Raw genomic sequence first — 20,820 nt, 5'->3', positions numbered from 1 at the left:
ATTATGAGGAGAATCAAACTGAGGTCTTCTGCAACAGCTTTAACAGCTGGGCTACCTCACTGCCTCGGCCCCCACCCCCACACCCAACCACTACAGTGAGACCACATATAAAAGTATTCTATGCATTCTATGCCTGTCACACAAGACAATATCACGTTGGAACTCAAGTGACATGATACTTTCATCTGTATCACTCTTTACTGTGATTCTATGGCAGTACTGCCCTCACTATGATTAAGTAACAAACTTTTCTGTACTCTTTTCAATCTTACAGTTTGTCTTTTTCTGTTACGGAACCGGTTGAGAGTTTAAACTATGCATTCTTCATGGACATATGATAAGACAAACAAGGTATTTGATAAGAAAAGACATAAATCCTTCAAACATAAAAATCTCATGCCACAGGATGGCTTTTGATGACATATTGCATACAATGAAACGATTGCATTGGGGGAAAATCAGTTGCAGCATTGATCAAATTGCAGCCAATTATTTATTATGGTATAACAAAATGAAAGACAAACAATATATTTCCCAGTAAGATATCACAAGCAATAAAGATGATCAAACTCAATTTACAGAATTGAAATGTCAGTGTATGACTTTCTTAAGGCTAAAACATTGAGACCGTTCTCAGTGATTTCCATGAAACAGTCATTAAATTTAAATCAGAACACCAGCGAACTGACTGCAAAAATTCACTTCGAAAGACATCATATCCAATTTCGATCTATGCGCCATTAGTACTAGGAAGAGACCTCATCAAATGAATTTCAATTTTATTTCAAAGCTCTTTTGTGCATTAGGATGAGACTGACTCATCCTTGCCTGATGTAGAAAACTTTAAGTGGTTTGATTCCAATGACTCTGGGCAGTGATAAACATGGTCTCCTTGAACTGACCAGCAGTGTCCAAGTAGGCTAATTGTTATTGAGAATTACTTAGGAAATGAGATGCCATAAAATGTTTTCACTCACTTCTTTAGATGTGATTTGGCAAATTCCTTTCTTTGGTAAGAAAACATCAAATTACTTGAGAAGTGTTTTCCACAGCTTGTAGGATGGTCTTCAAGTTTATTTTTGCATGTCGTCCATTCCAGATATATGACAGCTATTAATGAAATGAGGGTGATGCACTTAGTTGTAAATTTCTCCCTGCCTGCAATCTGCAAAGTAATGCCACCTGATAAAACTTCTTCATCAAGGCGCTTGTGAACCAATTTGGTTCAATTAAACCATGTTTGATCATTTTCACACATTTAATGAAAATTTTCATGAACACGATTAGGATAAGATGAAAAATGGATCATGTGGCATAAAAGGACTGTCTTTCCCATCAAAATGATTACTAACCAAAAGCTGGTGGTTGTTCAGGATTACAGTAATAAAGACAGTCAGTTGATAGCACTTGATAAGAATTTCATCTTAATGTTTTGCTGGTTTGTTGGAATGTAACATCTGATCAGATGCTCCTGCATACTAAGATATTCATCTTTGATGGAACAGACTGACATTTAGTTGAAAATAAACTCCTAAAATATTTCAGAACAATTCTACTTTAGGAGATGAGGAAATCTTGACTTACCTAATCTGTCTAGGCTAATGTTCGACTCAATATGAATTTTCCCTCTGCGCAAGACAGACACTCAAATTAAGGTCCGAGTGAGTGAGTGAGTGAGTGAGTGAGTGAGTGAGTGAGTTTTATGCCACACTCAGAATTTGTCTTTAGCAAAGAGTGCTTGCTGTAAGAGTTGACTAACGGAATCATGCTGTTGATCACTAGATTGTCTAGTTCAGATTATTTACAGACCACCACCATCAAGGTGGAATATTGCCCAGTACTGTAAAACCAACCAACCAAATTAAAAAAAAAAAGAAGAATATTCAGAAGTAAACCTAACACTAATTCCTCATATGTATTTACTGGTCCTGTAATAAATAAGACACCAGCCCCACAATGCCTCACTTCTACAACCATATCAACACAAACTGATAAAGTTATCACTCATTTGGAAGTTTATTTTATATTAACTGCAGAATTGATGCCAAATATTGGCCTGAGGGCAGCCTAGATAAATCTCTGTTCCTGCAAGTCCATGACTGTAGAACCCTTAAAGTGGTAAAAGTACTGTAATTAACTCCTCCAACTAACTCAGAGTGATGAGACCTCCTTCAAGAGACAACTGGTTCTGATAACAGTAGAACCAGCTGTAGGGTAAACTGGAAGAAGTGAATGGTCTCTGTGTAGGTAAGTGGAGTCTCCAGTTACTCACAGCCCTTTCAATGCTCCAGTTTTTCATAGTGGTAGTAAATACCCAGAGATTTAAGTCAAGCAGGTATATGAGCCCTGCTGGATTGTTGTAAGATATGGTTTGGAACATCAGTAATAGTGGTGATGAAGATGACAATGTTGGTTTGATAATAATATTCCAGCCTTAATGCTAATGCCACTGATGATGACGATGACGATGATGATGATGCTGATGATGACAATGATGACGACGATGATGATGATGACGATGACAATGATGATGACGATGATGATGACGATGATGTGGTGGTGGTGTTGTTTTGGTGGTGGTCAATGAATGTTTAGTATTTAATGTTTCCTTAAATCCCATTTTCAATGCTCTGCAGCAAGTTGATTATGATGAAAACATGAAACCATAGCCTCAAGAATCCATATTCCACCTGATTCAAATTCCTCTCATCCACTTCTTGCAGTTAATCTTCCATATTTGATACAGTTATCATTAATGTCAAAAACATAATCACCATATTCCGTGACAAAATAACAAGAAGGAAACAAAATAAGGAACCATTAACTGAACAAAAATTCAAAGCGGAGGCCTGCGAAACTCTCTGGCCAATCAAATGGTTAATGACACTGGCATATTGTTGTTGCCATATTCAATGATGTTACATCTGACAGTTACCATGGGAATAGTATTTCATATGTCATTGTCGTAATAGCCAGAAATAGACATTTTGTGCCTATTGCTTATTGCAACCAGTCCGGTTATCCACAATATCCGTTAGCGCCATTATTGGTCGTCATTCAGGTGACAATATTACAATAAAGGTGGCCGCCTTATGCAAATGTTGACAGTTGTCTCCAGGAAATTACCACATGGATATTCCGTAATGTAAATATAATAAACAGCTGGACACAAAGTATTTTCACCCTGTTATCATTTATACAACAAGTGTTGACTGTTTTGAACTCTGGTAGCAGAGACGGCGAAGAGTACTTTTCGCAAACATGTTTATTCATTTAAGTTTGGACAACAGCTTTTGACAAGTAGGTATTTTTACCCTGTAACCATTTATGCAAAATGGATTGACTGTTTTGAACTCTGGTAACGTAGTAGCGAGGATGAAGAGTAATTTTCGCAAACATGTTTATTCATTTAAGTTTGGACAACAGCTTTTGACAAGTAGGTTTTCATGTGAGTGAGTGAGTGAGTGAGTGAGTGAGTGAGTGAGTGAGTGAGTGAGTGAGTGAGTGAGTGAGTGAGTGAGTGGGTGATCCTGGTTGTAAAATGCTAGCACATTAAAAAAACATGGCACATTTAACATTATTCAAACTCCAATCCTTTTGCCAGCATTCTCTTTTTAACAACCACGAGGCATAGCAACAACAATTACCAGTCTTAACAACCTCTAGCAAGATACACCCAGGGCTCCCATCACTGATGATCTCCTTTATCCAGACCTCCACCAATCACATAAATGAATAAGAGAAACACTGCTTTGAAATAGATTTTGAAAGCACAAACAAAACCCTCATTGACCCAAAGTACAATTATATTTCACATTGAAGGAGCTTATGATTGTACAAACTTCAATTCAAGAATGTGGACTGTAAGACTTAAGGTAGTGTTCTGAGAAATTACAGAAACAATGGCATTTTATTGGTACATCAAAGAAAGCATTCCTCATCTTAAAGCTGTTATATTATCCTTTCCAATCTTCCTACACAACAGAGACACAAAGCCTTTGAAATACGACAAATACATCAATGCTACATATATTTTGATAGTATAGTTGTTTGATACCTTTGATGAAGACAGATAACATGCTTTTTCATATTTAATTTCATGTTCATCTCAAGCCTTTGAAACATGACAGTAATGTTGATATCTTTCTACAATGGGATTGCATTATTACTCGGAGAGGTCGTATCATGAGTAATTATATTTTTCACTGTCAGTATTTCGTTTTGCAAACATTTAAAAAATATTCTTTATTATCATTTCTTTGATATATGATACTAATCTTTCAGTATTGCTTACCTCTACAAGAATGCATCTGCACATCAAAGAAAAGTCAATTTCAATTGATTGTTACTTCTAACCTAAAAGTCAATGAGATTCCTATGGGGGTACAAGTCATAACAGTGGTGAAATATGGAACTTTAAACAGTCTAAAGCTTATTAAAACTCAACTGATAAATGGATCCTTTCTTCCAATTAGTCTTCCCCATTCTGTGACCATCAAAGATCTTGTCTGCATTTGAGAAAAAGCATTTCAAATTTAGTTACAACTCGCTTTGAAGGAAATAAAAATAACAGTTTTTACATTATAATCAATTTTCCATGTATTTTCAGCCTATTAAACCCACTCAAGTCAATGTCAGAATAAAATTTCTGACCAAACTCTGACAATGCCAGGCTTTGATGATTGGTGGTCTTTAAAACCCTTGTGCAATTTTTAGTTAAACTGAACAAGACCACAGATTTATCTTTTTTATTTTTAACAAATAACACGACTAATTGGTGTCAACATGGAGTGTGATAGATTCTATATTGAGGTGAAGGTGTATTGATAAAGCAGTGTAAAAAGATTGATTGTATTCACGGGAAGATTCTAACTCACCCATTCATCAATGTCCACTGATAATTCCTCCATGGAACATCGTGTCAATGACCCTCCAAGTGATGCTTGGTCCATGACTTTTTTTTCAACCCTTTTCAAACAAAAAAAAAATGAATAACTTGTAAGAAAACCCCAGGACATGTCTAATTCAACGTCTTGTGACAATTTATCCATGGCGTATCAAATTCCTCTGATAATTTATCTCTGAAACATCATGTCTAGAACATGAACTGGGTGCAATCTTCACTTTTCAAATATGTTTTCAACTCCAGAAATAAATGTGGTTGTAACAATTTATAGTTAAAAAAATGTCCTCCTTTACATGACTATTTGTGGAAAAGCAACACATTTTCTAGGTTAACAGGCAATATTTCACCATACGCTATCCTAACAAGATTATTTTTTGCATCCAGAAACATTTACTCTTCATCAATAACATTGCCATTAAGCTCTCACATGGCATTATTTTTAAGGTTTTGCCTGGATTTCATTAAACACTAATTTACAAATTCTAATTCTGTTACATCTTTATCATCTAAAGCACATTTATAACTTTTTTTACTTCTGAAATATTAAGAGTATGGGTAAAGGCTCTTTTTTTCAGTGCAGGTAATGTTATTATCATGTCTCCATTTTCTCATTTGTTATTCAGAATCTGTGAGAAATAATTGGTACAGTTAACCTTATATTATCCTTTTTCTACCACAATCACTTTACTATGACTCATTCTTTGTCTGTAAAGCTTTCATAACATTTATCTACTTTTCTGTGTATTTATTTCTGATTATCTAATCATAAAAAGATATGTTTCATTAAAATATACATGAATTCCATTTTTAAACAGGTTACTGTAAATTGTGTAAATGAAAGTGTTTATTCAAGGGCATTCAAACGCAAATTTATCGTACTTAAATCTCGCTGACTGATAGAAAATCTTCAAAATATAAATAATTTAATAATGTTTTGAACTTGCAAAAACAATCCCCCCCATATATTGCCCATATACAGTTCATACGATGCCAAAGTTTAGCAATAAAAGATATTACTTTTTTAAATTAAAAAAAAAAGAAGACAATTTCCTTCCTACTTCCACTTTTTTTTTTACACCAAAAATCTGTAAAGCAAGACATAAAATTGGCCTAAACACTAACTTCTTTATTTGATCACCAAGTCTCATGGGTAAAGGAAATACAAAGAGTTCAAAAATAATAGTTTTAAGACCAACCTATTTGTTGAAGGACAGACAACTCAAACTTATCAAGACAGGATAACTGCATGTCTTATTAAGGTCATCATGTCACAAGACCATCAAACAAAGATCAAACCGTGAATCCTTTATCAAATCAATAGTAGTTTATTTATTTCAATACTGAAAGGCCTCAGGCCTATAGTATAAAACACACATCATACTACTCATGATATAAAGTAGTATAATATCATGGAGTCATATCATACCATATAATGCTGTATCACGTCATATTAGATCATATGATATCAGATGGTACCATGTCATGTCATGTCGTATCATATATGTTCTCACATCGGAAATAGTATCATACCATATCATAATACATCATATCATCGTCTCACGTCATATCCTATATATCATATGTCAAAGATCAGCTTGTACATCATATATAATGGCATATCAAATCATATACATGACATTTTAGCAAATGTAATATAGTATCATGCTAAATCACTCACTTCTCGATATCACACATATCTTTATATCATTTGTAGAATCCTTTATCACACACCTTCTCCATGTTCAAGCATTAAGCGACATAACAAACAGACTTATCTGTCCATTCATTTGGTGATGACATACAGACAGACAATATCAACATGGCGCTCAGACTTCAAAGATCTGGAGACACAAGAAAACCAAAATGATGACGTAACACTATTACCAGGCACAAAACATTCCCATTTCCAGAAGTTTTAGAAGATTTCCTTTGGTCAAAATAATTACTGTTGCTATGATACAACCATGTAACGAAACCTTTCTCATGTTGACAAACGACACCTTATTACACTCCAGTGTATGTTATGGCAAAAACATTCTGTGGCATGACAGTTGCATAACACTGCATTTATACACCAGCAGTTCAAATCGTTTTCATCATTTAGCAAGCACCTGGGAGGTTTTGTACCACGTTACTCAAAGACAGTTTCCTGCAGTGATTGTGCAGGGAATAACTAACCTTATGCAAACACCTGGTGTCATCAGTGCCTTCCAGTTAACCATTCATTTACACTATTTCAACATATAATCAAAACGTTTGGAGGTGTGGAACATTACTTACATATATATTTACAGTACATGTGGAACTCAAAAGCATTCCAGAATCTAAGATATATATAAAACAGGATATATATATATAAAATAAATATATATAAACAATTTTATTTATATAAAATAGTCTAGTGGTTAAAGCATTTGCTTGTTATGGTGAAATCCTAGGTTCAGTTCCCCACATGGGAGCAAAGTGTGGAGTCCATTCCTAGTGTTCCTTACTGTAATATTGCTAAAAGCAGTATAAACTCATTTATAATATATCCTCACGTTTTCTTTGAAGAGTTGTGTCCCTTGGGCAGTTCAGGAAGCTAACGTGGGTCAAAGTCATCCCAATTTCTATGATAATGTGTCTCAGTTTGAAGCAATTTACGAATAAGTTTCGCTGCATGAAACTGTAGCGCCATGATATAACTGGAATTTTGTTAAAAGCAACATTAAATCCAACTCACTCACTCAACCATGCTCCAAACATTAGGAGCTCTAAAATCCAAATGACTGCCTGAAATGCAAATATACTGCAAATTTCTCAAGGTGGGTGTGTTAAAAGAAGGCAGTAAAGTCCTGCTGATCTAACAGCTTGAATTCATCTATTCCCAGCCATGCTTTCAATTCTTATCACCAGGCTGTAAACTCCAAATGATTACCTTTAACACTGACTTACTGCACAAGTATTCAAAGTCATGACACTTGAACCTGACATGGAGAAGACGAATGTATTTCAGATGCCATTCCAGTGGAAACCAAAGACATGTGGGTACTCATCCGTTGTGGATGCTCTACATGTTTAAGCAATAAAAGTAACTTCATGGCATCGTTCATCTTGATCATTGCAAGGCTATTGAAAGCCATGACAGTGAAAGGCTGGATGAGGGAAGAACAGCTAAACATTTATTATGAAACACAATGGTTACATAATGGAGTAGTAGGACAACATGTAGCTGAGATTTGCATGCTTTTTGTAATTTATTCATGAGCATGAAGAGAACCAGAAAGTCAGAAAATAGCTTTCTCAGACAGAATAATGCTTGGATGGGTTGGAATTTTTTGTTGTTTGTCTGTTGTTCAACGACACACTCAGCAATACTCCAGCTATGAGGCATCATTTTGTGAATAATTGAGTTTGGACCACACAATCCAATGATTAGCCTCATCAGCATTGTGATGCATGTCAACCAGGACAGTCAGCTTGATCTGGAGATCCTCTGACATCATGGATCGGTGTATCTTGATCTTCATGGGTGGCTGGGATTTTGTGAATAATTGAGTTTGGACCACACAATCCAATGATTAGTCTCATCAGCATTGTGATGCATGTCAACCAGGACAGTCAGCTTGATCTGGAGATCCTCTGACATCATGGATCGGTGTATCTTGATCTTCATGGGTGGCTGGGATTTTAAATTTCAAATGAAACAAATGTAAGAAGCTAAAACTGGTTATTTGAAGGTTGATATCACGTGAAGTTAAAACTCCATCATTTTTTGTTCAGCTTCTAAATGTCACTTAACAATAATATACAATTGAATCCAGATGATTATTCTGATATTTATTTGTTTGGCAAATTCAAACTCATATAATAAGGTAATTATAACTTAAATTTTACCTCAAATACCACAAACCATGCAAAACCATATTGTAATCTTTGTTAATGGATATTTCTGCACCAGAAATTAATTTTCAGCTCCTAAAGGAGAAAGCAAACCTGTGCCTTGAAGCCATGTTAACAGTCAGTACAGCTTTACTCACAGTGGTATATTTCAAACACAGTCTCTTGCCAAAGTAGACAGGATTACTAGCACTACGGCCCGGGGAACAAGCTTGTCTGTATAAATTCCCAAGCTCCAGAAACTCAGAGGAATCAATCTACCTGACACAATCCTCCTCCTCCTCTCCACAACCAACATCATTTACCTTCATCTGATCTGTGACACTGGGCACAAAAACAGTCTATATTTGTCACCACTAATTCGATACTTACAAATTTCTTGGCATATAAAGTGATAATTATATAAACATATCGATCATTACAACCCAGGGTTGAGACAGCACTTAAGAAGTGCAGAACAACATAATTTAAAATGTTGTAAAAATATTTCATGAGAAAACAATATCAGAAAATAAGCAAATTACTTTCTGTCTCTCTCTTTCTACAATGGTGAGATTCAGTGGACTACTTAGGCTAAAGACTGTCCAAAAAATGTACAGATTATTAAATTATGATGACACCAGGTGTTAAAGTGTAGGTATGTCCTACACTGCTGGCAGCACTCACCATCCAGACTAGCGGTGATAGAAAAGAAAAGATTGTTTGTTGATCCTAGGCAATGTGCATTCAAAAGGTAAAAAAAACAGAAGATTCGTGTATTTTTTTTCTATTTTGTGAAATACAAAAAACATAAAAAAATCAGATGAAGTAAATCCACCAGACTGAGGTTGAGCTAACATTTGCTTAATATATCTGAAGTACAAAACAAGTGTTAATCAAAATGCAGACTGCTCTTCGGAAAACAAATGTCCCTGTTTAATGGTTGCTGAGTCAGACTCCACATAAATACATTTCACTGCTTGTTTTGTGGGGTTGGGGAGAACAGAATGTGGCGGAAAGGGGAACAGGGCTTCAGAAGCTTGGGGGTAGGAGACATGTTTGTGAGACAGAACTTTCTGCAACATTCCATCTCCAGTTCCGACCAGGCGAAAGATGTTCTAGTTCCATTTGCACCTCTAAGTGATCTGAGTGCAGCGTTGTCGTCTCTGTGTGAGTTTGAGTTAGGATATCAGCGGCTTTACAGGAACAGTTTTAACTCGAACATCAGCAGATTATGAAAGAGACCCAAAAGAGTCATCCATCCAGTCCTGCAACATACTTCTTCACGCACCTACCAACCTTTTAAGACTATCTACAAATTGACCTTAGGCAACAATTATCCATCTTTCAGACTAACCACATGATCTGCACTCAAACCATCTGTCAATGCCCCAAGATAAATCCTTTATGCATAAACCTTGTTTGAATATCTATCCAGAGGCCTTTTAACCACTTCTCCATGAACCTATAGTGGAATTGTCTGCAGCCTTGCAAAATCTTTTATGTATGAACTAGCTGAATTATGACTGTCTATGAAGTCACAGTTATTATAGTCCTAGAGAGATTATCTACTTAGCAGTCTAGCTAAACTATTGATATATACTCAAAGACATATTGATATATACTTGAGAAAAGTAAGGGATCATGAAATACTGAACTTAATGCTCAATATTAGAAAAAATCATAAGTGTTGAAGACAAATGTCCTATGCAGATCAGTATAATGCCTGTAAATTTAACTCTAAAGTACATCCAAGTGAGGAATATGCTGCAGATAATCTTCCCATTGTTTCACCATCACCATCTTCACATTAACCTACATCATCTTCCCATTGTTTCACTATTTTCTCATTATCACACATCATCTTCCCATAGCTTCACCATCTTCTCATTACCTACATCATCTTCCCATTGCTTCACCATCTTCTCATTACCACACACCATCTTCACATTGCTTCACCATCTCCTCATTACCCTACATCATGTTCCCATTGCTTCACCATCTCCTCACATCATCTTCCATCTTACTATGAAAAGGAAGTGATCTTCAGCATTGCCTGCCACCTGTGACTCATGATTGTCTCTATTTCACTTTATTTGTAGATATGGAATCCAATATTACTCACCAGGGGTTAAAAAATATGTTAAAAGCCACTTGCTACAGGGCAAGTGACTTCAAGAAAGTAACTTGTCCTGACTAATTTTCCACTTGCCCTGATTTTATGACATAATGTTTAATGTTAATGTTTACTGGACTATTCATCGAAGAGTGATAATTTCACTCTCTGTCAGCTCTACTTTATTATTATTGCAAATTTTAATAGCTTAATTATGAGCAGATATGAAATTATATCCAAGATTATTTGCAGTTTGAAACCGTAAGTGGAAATTATCTAGTAGACCACAGACATGTAAGATACCATTATTTGATTGCCCAAAATGAAACCTGACTTGTCTTGGCTGTCGGGCGGTGGGATCTTGTAACCCCTGCTAACTGATCATGACATAAGGTCTTACATATTTTCAACTGGTTTTGTAACAGTCAACATTAGCAGTAAATACAATTCATAGAAAACCTATTAGAAAGACAAGAAATTTGTATACCACTGAATGTAAAGCAATTTTCTGTGAACATTGGTTTGACACTAAACATGTTCAAAAACAATTTGTCAAACACAAATGGTCATTCATTATATCACCCATATCTTAATTGTATATATTTACAACAAATATTGTAAAAAAAATTCCAACCAAACTTTTCACTATCTATGTCTGTTCAGCACAAATCTCTAAAGTTGGGTTTAATATTCAATTTTTAACCTCAATGATATTCTTGCTGTAACAGTGATCAACCTGTGCTGGAATCTGTTGTTTACTTACATGATCGAATGAATCATACAACAAACTAGGTGAAAAACACATGAAATCTCACTCATCAAGCCAACAATGGAAATATTTTCTGACATTGTCTAGGTTGTGAGAAGGAATGAGGACTATTTCCACCCATTCAAGACCGATTAAAACATGACACCACAAATGTTTAGACTATTTCTTTGAGCTATAAGAAAGAAAATGACACTGACAAATGTAAAATACTGATGCAGAATTACAGTTATAAGAGCCTGTCCGCATGAAATGAGAGACGTGTCTTCTTGGCATGGTGGTTCAGTAAAGGTTAATATATGTGTCAAAGAGGCTCATTTGAGGTACTTTTTTTAAATAGAAAATTTCCTCACATTTCAACATGGAGTAATGCATGCTGACTTTTAATCCATAGCTTTGCAGAAATATTTCTGACAGTAATATCAAAAAGTTCATCTTGAGTTAGGAACTTGTCCCCTACAGGTTACCTGTCAGTCGTTTGATGATGTCCTGTTAGTTTAAACACCATTATTTCAATGATGTCTGCAAAAGGGTTGTTTGACACCTACTGTGGACTAAAGAGGCACTTTTACTGCTTCATCTCATTGAGGAGCAGTGCAGTAGCTCAGTGGTTAAATCATTGGTTCATCATGCTGAAGACCTAGGTTCTATTCCCCACATGGGTACAAAATGTGAAACCCATTTCTAGTGTTCCCTGCCATGATACTGATGAAATGTTGCATAAAACCATCCTCACTCACTCATTTAATTCATAGTCTTATAATTAGGATTTCCAGTTAAAAGAATTGGTTTATTAAAGATTTTTTATCCAACACAGCAAAATTGTGAACTGGTTGAAGACCTAGAAAGCACTTGGAGTGTTTAATTTGTTACCATTAGGTATTCCAGCTCATCATAATTAGCAAGCTCTATATGACATTGAAAACCTCACAAACTCTTTAAAAAAATGATCAGGAATAATTATTTGTAAATCAATACAACTCACAGATCATTTTGAAGTCCCTCTTTTTCAAAACATTCAAGAATTCCTGACTCCAATTTAGACAAGAAATCCTCAATGTCAATTTTGTTTGTTTTAATAACAGTATTTTTTGGTGTGCTGAGCCCATGAATAACACACTCTCATCTTGTTTTTTCAGACTTAAACCACAACCAGTATGCAAGCTGATTGCTCATGGTGACCAACACTTTTGCAGAACTGTGACTTAAAGTACAGGGATTATACCGACTGGTGGAAATAATTATCAAGCACGGGATCGATCAATACAAAGACAGAAAGTCAAAAGGTTCACCTATTTCGAAACTTTCTCTCTGAATACGTGTCAGATTGTGACCTTGTGTGTGCTGTATTATTCTGGAAGAACAAGAAGGATGTTCTGTCGTGGACTTTACCATCCAGGTTGTAATTCTGCCCGTTAACCGAGGAATGCCAAGTTTCCCACTTGATGGACATTTCTAGTGTTACATCTGATAACTGCTCAGAACTTGATTAATTTGTCCTCAAGAAAACGGGATCCTAAACCATTTTGCATTTCCACTAAATGTAGTTTGTGAGACAGAAAGGATCGAAGGACTTGAACATAATTATGTGTGAGAATTGAAGGGTTTAATCAAGTGAATAAGTGGCGTCAACCATCTTCATAATTCATCAGAATCAAAGACACCAAAGAAGTAACTACAAATCAAACAAGATTCAGACCTTACAAAACTTTCACAAAAACAAGCCTCACAATGCAGTGACTGGGAATATAACTTTCAGCAAAATTAAATCTGTCTTCCAAAAGACGATTAAATTCGTCCTTAATCTACCAGGTGGAGCTTGTGTAAATCCCACCCCACAGCTTGAAGAGACTATAGTACCATTATTCAACAGCTAATCAGCAATTTCTAGTTTTGAGAAGATGATGAAAATTGAAGGGAAAGACACTGATGCAGGCTCCACTCTTGGAGCCTCAGCCAACCATTCATGGATTTAGCTGGGTGGCAATTGGTAGACAGCAGCTTGAGAAACTGAATGACACGTCCTAACTTCATCAGTTGAATTTTGTTTATTGGTCATGGAAGCAAGCTTGTTGTGCCTTTCATCATGTGAACTGGAGTCAAAGCCACTTCATAGAATTAGATCTGTTTTTGCATTTAGCTTGGAGTTGTTGTAAGTTATTATCTTATGCTTTCGTATTAGGGAATGTGGTTTATCTCACTGTGTGAACTCCCATCCGATCACTCTTTTCTTTTTCCAGGAGGGAGTCAAGTGAAATTTATCCCCCAAAACTTGATAGACAAACTCTAGCTGGAGAAATTTTGTTTGTTCTGGATTCAAAATACATTCATTTTGAAAGTGAGTTTTGTTTTGAAACATATTTTTGGATCTGAATCCAACAATTTTTCATTGCCGCAAATGCAGTTACGGTTGGATTTATAATCTGCAAAAAAGGACACCAATTCAACTTCAAAATGTCTGCAAATTCAATTGGTTACCAAAGTGGGCATTTACCCATGTTGAATGGCTCTGACATTCTCAAACCCAGTGTGGTGATTGACATGACAGAGACCGTGACACAAATATTAACAGCCACCACTCCGTCGCCAATCCAGAAATTTGGCACCACATACGGAAGGATTCATGGCTACCTCAGTATAGCTGTATGTATATTTGGAATTATATCCAATGCCTTGAATATAATTGTCCTCACGCGCAAGCATATGTTATCACCAACTAACTATATCCTCACGGCACTGGCAATAGCGGACATGCTTACGATGAGCACGTACCCAATCATGGCAACATACTTGTACATCATCAGCCAACCTAACTGTGATGAGGCGAAACACCCAAAGGAGTGGATGTACTTCATTCTGTTCCACAACCTATTCATCGTCACGTGTCACAACATGGCCATGTGGTTGACAGTAGCACTAGCAGTGTTCAGGTATATATTTGTTTGCATCCCATCCAAAGCCATGACACTATGCAGTGCGCAACGAGCCAAACTGACAGTCGGCTTAATTGTAATAGTTACCATCATTGTCTGCTGTCCAAACTATGTTATATACCAGGTAGTGGATATAAGTACAGCATACTCTAATTCTACTTCATGCTACTGGATTTTGGAAACGGAATTTGCCAGTAAGCATGTCTGGTATACATCCTTTGTGAAGTGGCTCTATGGAGTGGTTATTAAAATCCTCCCTTGCATCTTACTGGTATTCCTAAGCACCTTGCTCATCCTGGCTATGCAGCAGGCGAAAAGACGCCGCGCTCGACTCCTAGGGAAAGTGAGCCGGGCATCTGATCATGACCATCAATCCAATGAGCACAACCGCACAACGGTCATGTTGGTGGCCGTTGTGATGTTTTTTGTTATAACAGAACTGCCTCAAGGAATCCTGGCCCTAATAGGATCTATGAGTAACGAACTGTGGGATGTGTATGTTACACTGGGGGACCTGATGGACATTCTGGTTCTCATCAACAGCGCCGTCAACTTCATCCTCTACTGTATCATGAGTCAGCAGTTCAGGAACACCTTCAAGAACCTCTTCATTGGTAAGAACAAAAACTTCTTCAGTAAATACCACAAGCAAAACGGGGCAACCTACAGCGTCGTAAAGACGGACACCACCATGGTATAGTGACGAGGCCAGACTCTTGTGAAGATTCAACACTCCTGAAACGCAGCTGAACTGATACACTTCACATGAATATATGAGAATGCACACTCCATTGGGTAAAACATTTAGTGCCTCTTACTTGTGCTGATTGAGTGTGGTGAGAGATCTTCAAAAATAAATATTGATCTTCATGGGACAGATCCCCAAGCTATGAGATTTTGTTGTTGGAGATCTCTCACTTCAGGGGTATTCTTGTTGCAGTCATCCTATGCTTACCTACAAATGTATTATTCAATATTAACACAACGCGACCTGCTGAAGCATGTTTGACTGTAAATTACATGGTGTCATGAATGGAAAATTTCGCGAAGAAAAACATCTTCATAACTGATAATGGTGAGACATTCTGATGTCAGACAATATCAGCATGGAAAGAGTTCATGTGCAGGAACAGAAGAACAAGAACACTTTGTCACAATAGGACAAAGAAAAGCTTTGGTAAATCCTGCTGGCAGGATTTGCATTTAGAACTAAAACTACTGGAAATACCAAAATGTTCCTAAGCTACTGAAAGATGTGGTGTGATGACCTTTATCTTGATAATTTCAGTTGATATTCATCTCATCCAGATTGAAAGATTTCCAAATGTTTGTCTTGTGACATGAAACAGTCACAATGTTCTTCAAGACAAAATGAACAGTATCTATGTACAGAGCTTGGGAAGAAGCTGTCTGCAAACTGTCTGCATTGTGATGGCAAAGTTTCTGAAGGATTCTATACCTGTGATGACATGGAACAGTGCAAAGGTTATGCATAACCAAATATGAACTTTTGGTGTGCAGAAGGAATGGTGTCAGATGTGATATATTTACTTTAGGATAATGGTTGCCTTATTTAAGCTTCAGTATGATTGTTCTTGTGGAACAGTCCTGTAGATTATTTTATCTAGCCATGGCTTGAAGAGACCAAAGAGCCATATGCAAACTCGTGTATCTCCATGGCGATAGAAGCAAGCGTTTTGACTTGTCAGGTCATAATAAAATGTTTTGAGATAGTTCAAAATGAATGCGCCATTTGTGAGGATGATGTATGTTTTCCTGTAAAAACAGACTTGTTAGTGACTTTGTTCAAGGCCAACAGCATGTTTTGTGACCTTGGGCCTTGACCCCTTCTCAAGGTCATGCAAACATGCTACCAAACATTTTTGCCTTAAACAGTGACTTACAAGAACCAGTGGCATACTGGCATTTCATGGGTTGTACATTATGTTTTTATTTTGTTTTTCAAAGATGCTGAACATTATGCATATATATAAATGCATGATTTATTATGCAATATATACATAATATTCAGGTGACAGAGAAGAATGGTATTCCCTCATTTGCAAAAAAACCCCACCAAAGTATAATTTACTGAACCAAATTACTGAAATTATGACAGTTTTTGAATGCAAATTCACAAAAATGTTTCAAAACAGAAATCACCAAAAAGAATAGTACACCAACCATATACAAGGAATATACCATCAAAAAGTATTACACACAAACAAACAACCTATTTTGCATAAGTGAACAAGACCGCAATGAGAAATATTCATTTAAAATAATTAAAATGCAATGGGATCAGTAACTGGTAAAAATTTCACACAAATATATGCTGTCTTTACTTTTCGTAAGGTTTCAAATTGGATTCTTGCTAATGAATTCTCCAAGTTGTTTCAAGATATATAAAAACTACCCACAATAACACTGTAAATACCCGGTCATACATGATTCATTGTTTGTTTTGTAAACAATAAACAAATCAAGAAAACATAAAATACCTGAAGGAAGAATACCAAATACAGGAACATGCCTGATGAAAAGCATTGATTCTGATTGTTTTTCCCTAAATATCTATTTGCAACAGTCAACCCTTGAGCAAGCATATATATTTGAAATATAGAAGATGCTATCAACGTGCTATTGATACTGCTATTGGTCCCACTGTTAGCAAAATGGACCACATTCCATTCCTAGTGAACAAATATCATACATATAACTCACTACAAACATTTCTGTCAGTGATAAAAGTAAAGACAAGCCATATTTAAATATGTGTTCATATTCTATACACAACATGCATATTTTCTTATTAATATTCAAATTATTTTTCGAAGTACAAATAAAATTAAACAAAATAGGCCTGAATTTGCAAGTGAAGGAATACATCAAGTTTATTTGAAAAATACTCCGAAATGATGTTGGAAATTGTTTATCGAGATGTGATATTGCCTAATGTTATATTGTACAGTTCATTGTTAATAACATATTTAGTTGTTTGCTTGCTATTGTACTTTTTGTCACAAAAATGTATCAGCTTTGTACAAACATGGCTTTTTGACATAACTGAGCTCAAGTTTAATTTGTTATGTGACAGTTATTAAACTAATTTAAAATGTCAGAACTGTCCTCCTTTTTTTCATTCCTTTCTCATAATCAGTGTTATTTCCTGAAGCAAATCTTCTTTTTGTTGGCCACGTTACAACAACAAGATCACAGCTATGAGGTTTTTACAAATTCCTATCTGATTCTATTTCTAGGTTTTCCCAAAATATGACTCTGATTACCCTTCATTTAGAGAAGATATAAAAAACGGACTGTGCAGCAGCTAAAAATAGATTTATTGGAATAGAGATCAAAAAGTACATTGATCTCAACATATAGTGGAGTTGTCTGAGAATAATGATCAACTTTTCAGTGTTGTGATGAAATAGTCCTGCTGTCAAGACTCACATTATGTTTGTTAGAATGAAAAGAGCTAGCTTCCATTGTATCTCAGAGGAGCGAGTGAGTGAGTTAGTTTAGTTTTGTGTCTTGTAAACCTTGATCAGACAATCCAGTGATCGACAGCATGAGCACAATTCTGTGCAGTTGGGAACTGATGACATACGTCAACCAGCAAGCCTGACCACTTGATCCTGTTAGTCACCTCCTAAGACAAGCGCAGATTACTGAAGATCAATATTCTAAACTGGACCTTCATGGGGTGTATCTCAGAATATTGTATACAGGATCTTGAATCGATAAACCAGTGGTCAACATTATGAATGCTGAAGCTGTACCTTCATGATGAACATGACTTTAAGGAGTGTATTGTTATACTGTCATCAGGTGAACAAACTGTTGATCCGAAGACAAACAGTTGGAACAGGCCATGTAAACACAACATGCTCTGAGGAAAACTGATGAGAATGACTTTTCCCTATGGTCAGACCACATCCTGCAATGATGCTAGATATTGTAGATTATAGGCTTATAAAAGGCATCACAGTGAATTTCTTGACTCATTTACATTTGTTGAGAGACATTCATCAATTATCAGAGTCAATTAGGCCCCCATCAGCTATCACACAGTCTCATGAAGAACAAAGCCAGCATAGACATCACCTTTTCCAGCAGCTAGACAACCAGGACCTTCTGTCTGTAGCATTTTTCTCTCTATCACCTGATGGGGGAGTAAGAATATGCTCTGGAATGTTGTGTTCCTCATATATTTACTGCTTTTTGCGCATTACTTCTGAATGTCATTCAAAGACTTCACTATAAATGTTCCATGCCAATAGGATACAATCACATGCCAACAATTCACTGAGTCTCACCATCAATTCCAAACAAGTAACTTAAAAACAACTATAGAGAGCTGGGAACCATTTGAAACTGTGGCAATGAATTCTGGCAATCCATTTACGTGGGGTTATGCTATGGTCTGATCCTTAACTGAATGTGGTGTTCCATGATCTGGGCCCCGTTTCACAAAACTCTCGTAAGGCTAAGGTCTCGTAACTTTTCTCATAGCCTTTGCACCTCCTATGTTACAGTATGCCTGGTACAAATGCTACGAGAAAAGTTACAAGACCTTAGCCTTATGAGAGCTTTGCGAAATGAGGCCCTGGTCCTTACAGCAGAAATATGTTCCAAGTTGTGATGCTTACAGTTGGCTTTACTCAAAGGTTTGATCCTGACAGAGGGCTTCACTCTAAGATCTTGTCCTTACAGGAAGCTTGGCTCCAAGGTGTGGTTCTTATAGAAGGCTTTGCTCCTAGGTCTTGTTCATATAGAGGACTCTGATGCAAGGCCTTGTCCTTATAGACAACTGTTCTCCAAGGTATAGTACATGTGAAAGGATTTGCTGCAAAGTGTAGTCCAAACCAAAGTCTTGGTATTATTGAGGGTTTTGCTCCAAGGTCTAGTATTAGGCAAATTATTAACTGTAACAAAATTGGGGCCTTGTCCAGTAACTAACCATATTGGAACCAGACAATAAGGCCCCGTAACTAACCATATTGGGACCAGACAATACAGTGATCAATGTCAAGAGCATCAATCTACATAACTGGGTTACATTGACATGAGTCAAGCAAGTCAGCAAGCCTAACCACCTGATCCTGCTAGTTGCCTCTTATGATAAGTACACATCTCTTACGACAAATATAATTGCTAGTAACATACATTCCTGTTAAAAATGATAAAAACAAAAACACACATGATCAAAACTACGGCTGACCAAGTGACAATTCAATCACCTTTCATGACCAGCAAAGCTGACAAAGACATACATTCTAATGCCAAGAGCATTCCAATAGTAATGGTAGCTCTCAGGTGATCCAAGGTGTGTTCACATGTTTTGAAAGGATCTCCCAATTTGTCAGACAAGATAGATGATTCTGAAGTTTTTATTAGTAGGCCATGACCTAAGTGTCTCTAATATAAAGGTAGAGGTAGTGCGGTGGGCAAGCTATTTAAGGTGCCAGTCTTGTCATCCAGTGAGGTTGAGATGTCAGGATCAAGCCCACCGGTGACTGGGTGTAAAAATCCTGGCATCAACTTTTTGTGCAGACTATTTCAGTGTTGTCACAATCCCTGGACACAACAATTTGAGTGGGAAAACTAATTTCAGTTTGTTATTATCTTTCAAATAACAAAATCTTTACTATACATTTTAAAATATGCAGCAATTGGTGAGGAAAACTTGCCCCAGCTTGTAACATCATCATTTTGTTGTAAATGTGTTCCTTTTGAAGGATGCCACAAATGAATTTTGTACTTGCTTGTACATAAAACTCCATCAAAACGACAGTCTGATCACTAGAAATTAGTAAAACAAATTGAGCATTTGAAAATCTTGTTTATATTACACAAAGCACACATCCAAGCATACCGTGGTTATGGTGTCAACTTTGCAAGTATTCATTGCTACAGGATTGGTATTGAAGGGGAACACTAGTCTTGGTTCCTACGTCTTTAGCATGCTGCAACCATCTTACAGTAATAGTTGATAGCACATTCATGTTGCCTTATCATGAATGAATGCTTCAGTTGCTTTTAACTGTAATATCACAGCAGACACACACAAATGGTTTGTATGTTGTTTAACACTGCAACATTCATCAATACTGCTGCTATATGGCATCGTTTGGTAAAAAATTGAGTCTGCAGCAGACAATGAAGTGATCAACAGCATGAACATCAATTCACAAAATTGAAACATGATGACATCAACCCAGTAAGTGGGCCTGACAAC

At 36.4% G+C, this 20,820-nt stretch overlaps 1 protein-coding gene across 1 annotated transcript in view; it reads left to right on the top strand.

The window, feature by feature from the left end:
• Positions 1-17,697, top strand: part of LOC137296881 (G-protein coupled receptor dmsr-1-like) — an 83,266-nt gene extending 65,569 nt beyond the window's left edge. The window contains exon 2 of the mRNA XM_067828763.1: positions 12,786-17,697. Within this exon, the coding sequence (XP_067684864.1) occupies positions 14,101-15,279 (1,179 nt within the window). The 5' untranslated portion in view covers positions 12,786-14,100 and the 3' untranslated portion in view covers positions 15,280-17,697. The remainder of the gene's footprint in view (positions 1-12,785) is intronic.
• Positions 17,698-20,820: the final 3,123 nt, after the last annotated feature.

This window comes from Haliotis asinina, chromosome 9 (genome assembly GCF_037392515.1).
Source record: "Haliotis asinina isolate JCU_RB_2024 chromosome 9, JCU_Hal_asi_v2, whole genome shotgun sequence".
Lineage (NCBI taxonomy): Eukaryota > Metazoa > Mollusca > Gastropoda > Lepetellida > Haliotidae > Haliotis > Haliotis asinina.
This window is presented reverse-complemented; position numbering and strand designations above follow the sequence as displayed.